At 46.6% G+C, this 13,372-nt stretch overlaps 4 protein-coding genes across 4 annotated transcripts; all 4 read left to right on the top strand.

The window, feature by feature from the left end:
- Nucleotides 1-270: 270 nt before the first annotated feature.
- KUCA_T00002267001 (uncharacterized protein) lies at nucleotides 271-2,145 on the top strand (the record flags this gene model as incomplete). The annotated part of the gene is made up of 1 exon (XM_022602503.1): nucleotides 271-2,145. The coding sequence occupies one exon, from the start codon at nucleotides 271-273 to the stop codon at nucleotides 2,143-2,145; it is 1,875 nt and encodes a 624-aa protein (XP_022458302.1).
- A 666-nt stretch (nucleotides 2,146-2,811) lies between these two features.
- On the top strand, nucleotides 2,812-6,500 carry KUCA_T00002266001 (uncharacterized protein; the record flags this gene model as incomplete). Its single annotated transcript, XM_022602502.1, has 2 exons — nucleotides 2,812-3,073; nucleotides 3,133-6,500. The coding sequence occupies 2 exons, from the start codon at nucleotides 2,812-2,814 to the stop codon at nucleotides 6,498-6,500; spliced, it is 3,630 nt and encodes a 1,209-aa protein (XP_022458301.1).
- A 267-nt stretch (nucleotides 6,501-6,767) lies between these two features.
- Nucleotides 6,768-9,506, top strand: KUCA_T00002265001 (uncharacterized protein; the record flags this gene model as incomplete). Its single annotated transcript, XM_022602501.1, has 1 exon — nucleotides 6,768-9,506. The coding sequence occupies one exon, from the start codon at nucleotides 6,768-6,770 to the stop codon at nucleotides 9,504-9,506; it is 2,739 nt and encodes a 912-aa protein (XP_022458300.1).
- Nucleotides 9,507-9,909: 403 nt separating this feature from the next.
- KUCA_T00002264001 (uncharacterized protein) lies at nucleotides 9,910-13,371 on the top strand (the record flags this gene model as incomplete). The annotated part of the gene is made up of 1 exon (XM_022602500.1): nucleotides 9,910-13,371. The coding sequence occupies one exon, from the start codon at nucleotides 9,910-9,912 to the stop codon at nucleotides 13,369-13,371; it is 3,462 nt and encodes a 1,153-aa protein (XP_022458299.1).
- Nucleotide 13,372: the final 1 nt, after the last annotated feature.

Below are 13,372 nucleotides of genomic sequence, written 5' to 3'. Positions count from 1 at the left end.
AAAGATTCTAATTTTTTGTTTGAGTTGAAGCGATGAGTCATGTAAACTGAACAAAATACCGATACCCTTTTAGAAAATCTTTAGCTATAGTGTGCACCATTTGTAACCAGATAACGATTTCTTGGCTCCAGCTGCATAGTTGCCGCATCGGGCCCTGCGATAACAAATGGGGGTTCACACTACCTTATCGCACCATCGGTCTGCTCCCAGAGCCTTAGCCAGGTATTGACATTAAGTTGCTTCTAGAATAACAAGAACTTAATACTGTTCATGACGCTCAGCTCTGAGAGTTCGCCGTTGCTTCTGCGGTCTTTTCCAAGGTTGCGAGCCAAGCGTTCCAATGCCAAGAAATGGATACCAGCAGCATTGCTCACACTTGGAATTCTGTCTCTTGTCTGCTATGGACATGGCCGTTCGTTCAAAAAGCACCCTCCCGAGTATCGCATACCTGATCTCGGTAGCCCCACATGGAGCCCATCATTAGAACAATTGGTTATTGCGGAAAACGGAACCGTTGCATCGGATGTCAAGGTGTGTTCACAAATGGGGGTTGACATCCTAAAACGCGGTGGATTCGCAGCTGATGCTGCTGTAACAGTGGCCCTTTGCATTGGAACCATCAATTCAATGTCGTCTGGTATTGGAGGAGGATGCTTCATAACGTCAAAAAAGTTTGGTACACCAGGAGCGATCAGCATTGATGCTCGTGAGATGGCACCGGCAAAGGCCCATAGGGACATGTTTAAAGGACGCGAAGACGACGCCAAAGTCGGTGGTTTGGCTGTAGCCACCCCGGGAGAGTTGAAAGGACTATTCGAACTTTATAGCCGGCATGGCTCTGGAAATTTAGAATGGGCTGACTTGGTGATGCCAGTTGCAGATCTCGCCCGTGAGGGTTGGATTGCGGACCCCATTCTGGAGTTTTCCCTTTGGAACGAGAGAGACTATATCCTCAAACACCCCAGAAACTGGGCCTGGGCTTTTAACGAAAAGGGAAGATTGGTAACCCAGGGTGACCATGTCAAGCGTGAGGCGTACAGCAAGACTTTGGAAGCTATAGCAAGAAACGGCAGTTCTGATATCTTCTACGACTCAGAAGGTCCTCTTGTCGAGGGTATGGTGACAACAGTCCGACAGAGCGGTGGAATTCTAGAGGCTGACGACTTTGCTAAATATCAAGCAAGAGTGGAACCAGCTTTGGAGATTGAAACGTTCAACAGGGACCAATATCGGGTATTCACATCCAATGGAGCATCCTCCGGATTATCGCTCATGGCTGGACTCCAAATCATGAACCATTATGAAGACCAGTCCCAGTCTGACTATGGGGTTAATGAGACGCAGAGACTCGTGGAGACTATGAAATGGATGGGGACTGTGAGAAGCAACCTTGGTGATGTTTCCCCGTATTGTGAAAATGAGACGGAGATAGCTGAGCACCATAATAGATATGCAAAATTCAGCAGCGCTGAATGGGCCAGACAGACACAGCAAAAGATTGATGACAATCACACTTTAAAGTCATGGAGAGATTACCATCCTGCTTACCAGATGAATGATCCTCATGGAACGTCTCATTTCAGTGTGGTAGACAAGTTTGGCAATGCGGTTGGAATGACCACCACTGTCAACCTTCTGTTTGGATCCAAAGTTTGTGATCCTACAACAGGAATAATTTTGAACGACGAAATGGACGACTTCTCCCTTCCAACTGCTCCCAATGCATTTGGACTCGAACCATCGATTTTCAATTTTATTGAGCCATACAAACGTCCGTTGTCGTCGTGCTCACCAACGGTGGTGGTCGACAGACTGACAGGTAAGCCAGACCTGGTGATTGGTGCAGCTGGAGGATCCCACATTACTCCAGCCGTTCTCCAAGCAATAATTAGAACATATCACTACAATCTTACAATGCTCGAGACAATTGCTTTCCCGAGAATTCATCATCAACTTCTTCCAAACGAGGTTGCCCTGGAGATCCCAGCTGAGGAGAGTGTTAAGGAAGAACTGGAACTTCGCGGTCACGAAGTTATATTTGAGACTCACAGAACCGCTATGAATGGTATTAGAAATGCTGGCGATGGTGTTTGGCATGCGGTAAGTGATTTCTGGCGAAAGAAAGGTGTTCCTGTTGGGTATTGATCAAATTGGCCGGTGGTGCGTGCCTGCATAATAGCATGCATGGCCAGCAGCCTCTGGTCAAGCTCAAGCCATTGTAGATCTGTGGTCTGTTAGCGTATTTTGTTTGTTTAGCTTTTTTTTTTGATTTCATTTCAGATAAAAAGGTACCGCATTAGCGAAACAAATATCCCCGGAACAAGATCCAAACTAAGCCTCAGTCATGGGTATTGTACCTATTGAATATGCACCCTTATATAATGCGGCCTTACATTTCCTCCATATATGTGCCATCACTAACACTTGGCTAGAACATGAAATTTCATTAGAGTTCCTGCTCAATGATGGCTCAACTTAGACTTCTGAGTGATAACCATGGTAACCAATATCAATACATGCTTCTTGAGTGATAGGCCCCTGCTATTTATATGCCATCTGTATACGCTCGAGGGCTTTTGTGGACAGGAATTATGAAATTCCGCCCAGTCCCACGACCTCGGTCCAAACCGAGATCCGAGGCTGTGAGGTGCCTGGCCAAAACGCGAGTGCAGACGCGAATTGGCGCAGCCTCTTTTTTTTTCACCACATGTTACGTGTAGTGAGGATCCCACTCTTCTTCAAGATTTATTGTGTACCGTGTTGATGCGTTCTCGTTAGAGGATCAGCTAATTTTATTCAATCTATTCTCACATGCCTCGTCGGTCGGATAGTTCGCTACCGACTCTGCCCCGATCTGAAGTGAGACAGTCGCTGGGTGGAGAGACAGATCAATTGGATGCGTTTGTTTACTGCTCTGCTTACGCGCCTGAAGACTACGAAAAGTACAAAGAGGCCCATAAGAATCAGACTGAAGTCAAGACGGGTAATTTGGGCACTTATTCAGATGTGACCTTCGAAAGAAAAGAGATCAAGGACCTGATCCATTCCATCACCCACCAGATCAAAGCAGCCGGTACGTTTGGCTGATGTTTCTTGTTTTTCGGTGGATTTTTTCAAACTAACAAAATTTAGGAACCCGGACTGCCCTTCTAATTCTTCCTTTCCGCCCTCAGCAGTTTGACGTGAAATTGAAGAGATTTTTGGACGACGTGTTTCATGATGGAAGGCCCGTGGCTAAGGCCCATCATGATTCTGTGATCCGAGCTACTGATGTTCATACGCTGATGAGCGCGCTCAAATTTTTATGGTGCCGCTTGCCTGGGAACTGCATCATTGGCTGGAAAGCCTATGCTCAATTTGCTACCAAAGAAGAGGAACAAGGCTTTCCCAAGAATTCTTTTCTGGAGATCATGCCTTCCTGTCTATCGAGTGGTGCACATGCCTCGATTGTATACGATTTCATGGACTTGTTGATATCATTTGCCGGCCATGCCAAGGAGAACATGTTGAGTGCACGGAAGATAAGTAAAGTGTGCGGACTATGGGCGTTTCATCCAGTAAGAACTCCTAAAGATGGTCTCCCCAGTTTTGAGAGAGGAATGTCTGAATGGGTTCCTGCTGCTGATGCCATGTTCCACATCTTCTTGTCATTTCTCAACTCCATGAGTCCCGAGTCCAGGTCCTCACCCAATCAGTTGCCGAAGGGCTTGCAGAGTCTGCTCGCCAGTAATGACTATCCCCCAGAATCGACCACGGCGACCCCCAAACATCTCCAGGAGGTGCCAATGATTACTTTGAAGGTTAACCATCCTTCCCGCTCACCTGCCGAGATGATTGCGAGGATATCGAAGACTCTTTCGTTTGAGGATCCGAAGTTGTTTTATAGCAGAGAGGACTATCTCCTGTTGAAGAGACTTTTCAAGGACCCCCAGTCGTTGATGTCGAAGCTTTCTACCGAGGGCCGCAGATTACTGGACAATATGTGCCTGGCCGATGACGAATTTGAGAACTCTCCGAACAATGTGATGGCTGAACTCGTTCCTGGCTGGTGCAAAGACCCTGCCGATGAGAGGGCAGAACCAAAGACAGGCGACTACTTCACTGCAGATGTCAGTAGGACGTTTATTGATGACTACTTTATCTGGACATGGTTATGCTCTCTAGGTGTCGAAGAAACGAGTATCAAGAAGAAGACGTTTGGAAAGACATATGTTTTGGAGGTTGAGATTGCAGAAGGATTGAAGAAGTGGGTCATAACCGAGGAACAGGTCATCGGCAAGGACGGCTACGATATCGAGCTAGAGATCAAGCAGGAGAAACTCAAGAAAATCAATCGTGAAATCAAGGAGGCTGAACAGAAGAAGGCAACCAGAGCCACCTTGGCCCCAGTCAAGGATACCAAGATTAACTCCAATGGGCCTCCACCTCTTCCTGATAAGGATTTCAAGAAAGAAGCTCTTCCTGTGGCACCTCATAGAATGTTCAAGGACCAGCTTCCTCCTACTCCTGAGCAAACGACTGTTGAAGTTGACAATTTGGCTATAGAATCACCCCCTCAACAGCAAGCATCTCCTCCAAAGAGTGCCGATGTTCGTGCATACGAAAGTGGGTCTGCATCCCCTGAGAGGAGAATTAGACGTCCAGGTCCACAAAAACTGGCTGAAAAATCTGCTGTTGAGCCTTTGCCAGTTTCGCCCGCTCATGCAAAGCAACCGCAATACCAGCAAGATGCTCCACAGCAACAGCGAAGATCGCCTGTAAGGGATGGGCCAGCTCCAGTGCAAATGACTTATCAGCAAGCCCCTAACTATGGATATATGGGCCCTCAGGGTGGAATGTATGCCCCACCTGGTCCTCAAGTATATTACGAAAACGCCCCGCAGTACGGATATGTGCAGAACCAGCAGCAGCCTACTTCTCAGTATCCAGCCGGAAGATCACCTGTGAGGCAGTATCCAAACCAGTTGCCCGTTTCGCAATCTCCAAATCAAGCACAGCCTGCAGTTGATGAAGAGAAACCTGCAGTTCCGCCAAAGGATAACATTTCTGAAAAGCCACGGATAAGAAAAATCACTCCTGAAAGGCCTGGCAGATACAATGGACCTTCTCTTAGTGGTATTCAATTCGAGGCTCCTCAGGAATCTCCAAGAGTTGCGGCTTCTCCGAAGGTTCAGGTTTCTCCGTCTGTTTCTCCTTTGAGAAGGTCAGAATTCTCAGGGTTGACTGAAGCTTCTCCGTCAAGATCATCTTATCATACGGCAGTGGAGCTGACTTCCCCAGGAAGGGGGGCTGCAAATGGCGGTAGAATGAGCAAGCTGATAGAGGATTTGGACGATCTTGAAGAACAGATGAGGAATGTGATACTTGAAAATGAAAACAGTCAAAATAGCGAGCAAGAGGAGCCTGAAGATGACAGATATCAGCAAAAGGATGAACCGGTTCAGTTGCTGCCAGTTTCTCCCGAGATCAAGCATTCAAATGCGTCCGTCAACAAGGAACTGCAGAAGGACCATACACGCGAACAACCGGAGCTGCCTCGGGAGCCTCGTCAAGAACAGTCGTCCCAACGCTCTAATGAGCCTATATATGTATCACGTATTGATCCCAAAACTATGGAGATTGAGCCAGGCTTTGCTGAAGAAGATGTCGGGGCTGAGTATAAAGAAGAGAATTATACGGATCCAAACGTCGCACACCGTCAGGGCAGAACACTTCTGTCACCGGGACCGCTTGAAGGTTTAAGTCAGGTGAGATCGCAGGTGTCATCAAAATCTTCGGGCTCGGCTTATTCTCTTGATCCTCGTGATACGAGATCGCGTACCAGCGAACCTCGCTCACAATCACCTCAGATTGGCCAAGGTCAACAACAGCAGCCCGTGTCGAGGTCAAGGCCACCGGTTAAGCAGACTGTCCCAGGCCACCCACAGTACTATGCTCAAGGACCTCAGCCGGTGCATCCTGGCTTTTACGACCCTCAGCAGTATGGTCAGGGTTATCCTCAAGGTTATGCTCAAGGCTATCCTCCACAGCCTGTTCCACAAGGCTATCCGGCACAGCAAGTGCCTCAGGGTTACCCTCAGCAGAACCTCTACGCTGGCCCTCAACAGTACCCACAGCCTTACCCACAACCTTACCCACAACAATACCCACAACAATACCCTCCACAACAAAGACCTATGTATTACCCTCCACCTGCAGGCCACAGGCCTCCTCAGTCGCATTCTCCTCGGATGTCAGGTACTCCGCCTCACTATGGCGTCCCACCGGCTCAGTATGCAAGACCTGGTTCCAGCAGCCCGATGATGGGTTCTTTGTCGCCAAACCCACAAGCTGGAATGCCTAATGTCAGACAACAGATGAAAGGACCACCAACTACCAGTGACAAAACCATCAACCACATGCCTCCAGCTGAAAGAGTGAATAGACTACACGGCCACGGTGGTGCTGCCAATAAAGTAAAGGCCCGCAATGCGTTACTGAACGGAAACTTTGGAATTTAAATGAATATAATACAAATGCATACCCCTCATGAAACTTTACATACTTTAAGCATCCTCGATAAAGCTTAAATAGCCAGTTAAACGCACGAGCGGGTCACGTGCCTCGTTGGGTCAGCTGCACGACTGCTTCATTCTGGAGCCATTCTCATGCATCTCTGATAGACAAGGGACAAGAAAGTTTTTAGCAGCCTATATCTATCACTGGCCTTTTGAGATTCTTGAGATACACTAAAACTAAAACATCGGTTTGGCCAGCTGATCTTAATCATGACCGCAACTGGTTTCAATTATGCTTTTGAGGATGCAGACTTCTTGTTGAGGTCTCTGAGTGGAAGCGCTGGCAACATCGACTCAATATCCTCCTTCTCGGAATCTCCGCTTTCGAATCAAGACGTATACTATTCGGAATCATCAGGTGGAGATAACTATGAGTCGTTGTTTAACGATGGTTCAGAGAAGTCCGCCAATTCCCAGAACTTCGCTCCTTCATTGTCACCTCAGGAGAATCTATTTGACCTACGGGATAACCCAGCCTTGCGTGTTGATGATTACCCGCAAGACAACTTTATAGGGGGACCTAACAATGGCAGGAATGAGCAGGCTATTCTGGGGGTCGGATTATCGGAGAATGTCATCAAGCAGGAGAACAACTCTTTCTACTCCTTTGATGACACTGACGACTTGACCAACGTGACATCAAGCGCCACTGGCTCCAGACCTGAGCTCAAAAAAACAAGTGCTTCTTATCCGGACTCCAAGATTAGTAAGCCTAGAAAAGACAGGATGTCCCATAACTTGATTGAGAAGAAGTATAGAACCAACATCAACGACAAAATCATCGCACTGCGAGACTCTGTTCCTTCTTTGCGTGCAGTCACTGACGATTCCAAGCTAGACGAGTTGGAGGGCCTGACTCCTGCTTCGAAGCTCAACAAGGCCAGTATTCTGACGAAAGCGACGGAATACATCAGGCACCTGGAGCAGAAGAATGGGATGCTGATGAACGAGATCGTTCACTTGAGAACGATTCTCCAGCAGCAGCAACATTCCCAGCAGTCACAGCCAGTATTTGTTGCTCAAAATTCTATCACAAATCCGCAGTACAACAACCTTCCAAGGACCCAGAACTTTTCTCCTCCACCAGGTCATCAAGCAGTGCCCATGTCGTTTGGAAATAAGGTCCTAGTGGGTGGAATGACAGCCCTAGTTGGAACGCAGCTGTTCAATGGTGGTGATGGACAGGATGGGTTTGACTATAAGGGGATGAGTGCCTTACCTATAGCCCAGTTCTTTCCACTAGTGAAGTCGCCATTATTTGGGCCTTTTGTCCACGTTGTAACATGGTGTTTGTTCTTCGGTGGAGTGTACACCATCATGTGGCCGTTTTTCAGGTTTCTGTTGGCACCTAGAAAGAAAGGACTTAAAACTGTTGACAACTCCGGAACGACGATATTTTCCTCTGTCTTGTTAGAGTTATCCAAGTACTATGCAGTCAGGATGGGATTTGTCAATCTGACTATTCAGTCCAAGATCAAGAAGCTGGATGAGCTCAATGGCGATATCAGCTCCTGGTTTTCCTCCACGATCATGAATGCGTCGCAGAACGACGGAAATTTTCTCGTGAACTGGAGAGTTCTAGTCTCACTCTATTTGAGAACTTTGAGCTTAGACTCCGCCTTTCTTTCCAAGTACAAATCGCCAGATTCTATCATCTTCCAGTGCTCCAGATTGATTCTGCAGAGACTTATCTTCACAAAACTCGGGCGACTCTCCAGAGTCTTTGGAGATACAAAGAGCATTGACTCCTCTGTTTTGAACCTTCTGAAGGATGTGAAGAACTACAAGTCCAGCACAGACCCTGAGAAGGACCGGATCGTGAAAAGTGTGGCTACACTCCTTGACTTGGATGTGGGCGCTTTGGAAGATAATGCTCTCTTTAAGGACATCTTGTTGGTGCTGAATTTGGAGAAGTTCAATCCGCAAAATTCTGCAATATCGCAGAGGTTTATCTCAAGCTTCAGGGACTCTGAATTGAATCTAGTGAATTTTGCCATATTCATCAAGACTGAAATTGTCCTCAAACAAGTTGCCACAGATTACCTCGGTGCTTTGGCGAAAAAGACTGAGGCTAATGAGGAAGTGAGCAACAACCTTGAAGCTATCATCAGCAAGGTCGACTCCATAATTCCTGCATCGTGCTTGGATCTGATCCAAACAAGCAAGACCCTTCACTATCTGCTGGATATTTCGGAAACCAGTCATCTGAATTCCATTTTCCAGCTTGTAACTGATGAGGTCTCTCGTAAACTGGACTATTACGGGTATGATCAGAGCATGTCTAGCGTCGGAAATGCCTTTGAGAGTACGAATGGGGAGGCAATTAACGAGGGGGAAGAGGTCGAAGATGAGGAGGATGAGGAAGACGAGGAGGATGGGGAAGGTGAAGAGGGACAGAATGTCGAGGTAATGGCTGAAAAGGATACCACAGAAGTCGCTGCTACTGGTGAGGATCGTACACCCAAGACTGTATCGCTGGACAGCATCAAGGATGCTACAGTTTTGCGGATATCGAAGAGTGTTGAGCCCACGCGCGTGTTTCGTTCCGATTTGGCCTCCAAGAGCAATCTCATTCTGCTCACCTGTTGCCTGTGTTTGCATTATCGCGTCGAGAATGAATGGAAACAGGTTGACATTCTATTGAATCACTTGAAGGCTCAATGTTCCAGCGTAGCTGTTGGTGAGTTGAACATTTTTGCGTTTGTGGCTCTGTTCAAGTTGTTTGCTGAACTGACTAGCGCTGAGTCTGAGATCAGCGAAACTTCCAAACGCTCGCTGGAGACAGTGAGCTCCAAACTGAGGCTTTTAATTGGTAACAGTTCTTCTTCAGATAACGACGAGTGCTCCACCTTGGCGAACAACTTCATCCCTCACCTTGATTACCAGCTAAGAGGTGATGTATCTGAGAACCTTGTGGCTTTTGGAAAAACCTTGTTGGGGTACAGTTGAGCGACAACAAGTTAATTGTAAAGTATATTTTGAGTTGCGGGAACTTCAGCGAAGGTAGAGGACCAGAATCTCACATTGAGTACCGCTGACTGGAGGTTGAATTTCTGTATTTTTTCTTTAAGTTGTTAGATTTGGACATTGTTTTATAAGAAAATATGGTATTCTGCGAGTAGGTGGCCTTTCCACTTTTTATACCTACCATAAATCACCCGTTCCACAAGGACATATAATCAGTTCATTTCCATGTCCATACCGAAAGGGGACATTTGGTTGGTGCACTTAAAAGGTGCCCTGTCTATGGAAACAATGCTGGTAAAGACAAAGTTCAGAGGCTTTACCTCTCCAATTCATCCATTATATTTCGGTTAAGATCTGTTCTTGTGCTCGAGTGTACTGCTTCACCATGGATAAGAGCCTCCACCTATTTATATCTGGTGATGAGAAAGGCCTGTTGAAGCTGACCCTTAGGCTTTTTGAGAACGGCTTTTTCAACTGTTACCTCACCAACCAGCAGTTCAACCTATTGAGCTTGATATTACATTTGGATGTTTCCAAACGTGAAGCAGTATGGAAATCTTTTGTTGATGGCACACTGAGTCTTAGTTTTTTACAAACGGCTGAGACTTCTTCCAAAGAAGACACTCAGCCTGCTGAAGAGGTCAAAGGCGATGAAGCTCCAGAATCATCAACGCCAGAACAGAGTAACCAGGACGAAACGCCAGAAACAGCTAACTCAGGTAATGCTGAAAAGTCTGAGAATGGAAAAGGGGCGGAGTTCTCACAAAATGTCTCGATAGATACGGAGTTGTATCTTAAGCCTGGAAAGAAGTCTGTCCTTCATCTGGCCTCCACAGTACGCTATTTGTTATGGGAGAAGGCTGTGGATCATCTTTACAACGGAGGAAATGACACAGATCTTCAAGACACATACTCTCTTATGGATGAGAGCGATACGGAAGCGACAGAATCAAAAGCCGATGGTGTGGAGCCCAGTGCACCTCGTGATGAGGAAGATGATTATGATGACGAAGAGGAAGAGGAAGACTCTGGAAAAGATAAGGCTGTTGTTGGTGAAACTACCACAAAATATGGCAACAGCACAGAAGATGAGGATGGAGTCATCACGAAACTGGAAGACGACAAGATTGAATTAGTCATACCGATATCGCTACTCACGTCCAAGCCGAACCTGCCCACCCCCATTGATCCTGCCAGTAGCGTGGACGAGGCTATAGGCAAAATGGTGCATCCTCTTTTGGGCACATCATCTGTTATTGAGTCAAATTTGGAAAGACAAAACGAGACAAAGCTGATTAAGAGTTTCAATAAAATCTACCACGGGTTCGAATCTGATCAGACGAATCTTATAAAGAGAAGAAAGCTCGAAAGAAGTGACAAGCAGCTAGCCAGAGGTGATGATTTGGAGGATGGTGATGGGTCCCAGAAGGGTAACAATGTGAATAAGCTCATCAACTTTGGTGGTGCAGCCAATCTTTCGCTAAAGAATTTGCTGAGCAAGATTGAGGACAACAGAGATAACCTGAACATCACCGACATTGAGCTTCGCAACCTGATTATGGATGTGAGAAAGAACAGGTCCAAATGGGCCAGTTATAACCACATAGGCCAAGAAGAGCTCTACGAAGCCTGCGAGAAAGTGATTTTGGAGCTACGTGGGTATACCGAGCACTCCACTGCGTTCTTGAACAAAGTTTCTAAAAGAGATGCCCCAAACTACTACCAAATCATCAAGAAGCCCATGGATCTTAACACAGTGATGAAGAAGCTTAAGACTTTTCAGTACAAAACGAAGTCAGAGTTCGTGGATGACGTCATGTTGATATGGAAGAATTGTCTGACCTATAACTCGGATCCCAATCATTTTTTGAGAGTTGATGCTCTTGCAATGCAGAAAAAAGCTCTGGCGTTGATTCCACTTATACCAGATATCACAGTTAGAGACCGTTCGGATGTTGAGAAGGAGGAGATGTTGGAGCACGCAGAAGACACTCCGTCGACGACAGCCGTAAGCTCTCCCAAAACGACAAGGGTAGCGGGCTCAAAAGCCCCTAAGAAGGGAAGACGACAGGGCCATGAACACCCACCCTTGATTGAAGATGACGATGACGGTGATGATATGGATGTGGATGAGAACCCTGACGTCACAGCCACAACGAGCAATGTGGACACCCCAGATCCCAGCGTAAAGGTAGAAAACGATGAAACACCTGCTGTGGAAACAGAGGCCGAAAAGCCTGATGTTACTGTGGAGAACATTACCACTAATGACAACGAAGATGATGACGAAGACGAAGATGATCAAGAGGGAAGAGGCGACGATGATGACGACAACCAGGGTATAGAGGAGGACGATTTGGAGATGCAAACTTGGAGAACTCTCACTGCTAATTCCAGGTTCAAGCTATGCAGCAGGAGATCTGCATTGTTCAAGGGAAGCAAGTTGCAACCAAACGAAGAGGCCATTCTACGAGACGCTCAACAGATGAGTAACTTCAGCAACTATTTGGGTGATGAGAACAACCTCGTGTTGCATCGCAACCAGTATCTGGACGACAATGACGAGCCTTATCTCATAGAGTATGACATTGGTGGTGGTGTTCCTTCGATACCATTTAAGGGCCTCTCTGAGGCAGACCTGGAAGCCTTAGATAACGAAGCCATCGAGAAGCTGATGAGGACAGGCCAAGACTTCAACTCTCTTCCTCCTTCGCGTTTTACCTCAAATCAGTCAGGGACCACCAAAAATATCCTGCTTCAGAACATCGACCTCATGCAGGACGTGAGGAAAATATGTTTCAAGATCTCGTTGATTCGCCAGATGCAAACTCAACAGTTCCTCCATCACACTCAGATGCAGCCACCTGATGTGGACAGATTGGAGGATATCGATTTGGATCCTGTCGAAAAGCTTGGAACTCATGATTATATGAATGGAGAGGTATGTTATACAGCTTTGAAGAGGAACGTATGCAAGGTGGTGATGGCTAATGGGTTCGAGTCTACAAACGAGTTTGCAGCAGACATCATGACCCAGCTCGCAGTTGACTATTTCGCCAGCCTGGTAAAGTCTTTGAAGATGCACATGGAGTCCAACTCAATCAACAAGCTTCCGATCAAGGGTCATACCAAGCCCATGACGTTGAAGCAGGGGCTCCTCGTGTCGCTATTGGAGAATGGGATTGAAAAACCAGATGCTCTGTATACGTACTATAGAGAGAACGTGCAGAAGCAGCATACTAAGTTGATCGAGTTGAAAGAAAGACTTTCTTCATTCTTGAAGGATCTTCTAAGACCCGGTCTACAGGAGTTTACTGAAAAGACCTTCAATGAGTCTTCGGACCAGTTTCTCACAGGAGATTTCTCGAATGAAATTGGAGAGGATTTCTTTGGTTTCAAAGAGTTGGGTCTGGACAAAGAATTCGGATTACTTACATCTACCATCCCACTGCATCTTTTACACTCGAGATTGCAGAGTTCATTGAACCCAGACCAGCAGGCCCACAAGATCAAGTATGAGGACCTAGAAGATGTCACATACCCGAAGTTGACAAAGGAGTCTGTCAAGAAGCAGATTGGTCTGCTGCAGCCATTATTGGTGAAGGTCATAGAAAGATCAGAACAGAACCTGCTCAAAGTTCTCAGACGAAACGATCAGCCCGAAGTCATACCGTCCAATAATGCGGAAGTTGAGCTGATGGAAGACGATGAGTTGCCTCAGAAACAGAGAAACTTGAGGCCCAAGATTCCTCCAACGGGAAAGATTATGGGCGTTCGCAAAAAGCCTGTTGCAACCTCCTTCTTCTTGGAGGAAGATTTGACAAAGTCAGAGGTTGTTGAGGTATGAT

This window comes from Kuraishia capsulata, genomic scaffold, assembly GCF_000576695.1.
Source record: "Kuraishia capsulata CBS 1993 genomic scaffold, Kuraishia_capsulata_scaffold_3, whole genome shotgun sequence".
Classification (NCBI taxonomy): domain Eukaryota; kingdom Fungi; phylum Ascomycota; class Pichiomycetes; order Pichiales; family Pichiaceae; genus Kuraishia; species Kuraishia capsulata.
The sequence above is the reverse complement of the archived record's forward strand: the minus strand, read 5'-3'. Positions and strand labels throughout refer to the sequence as shown.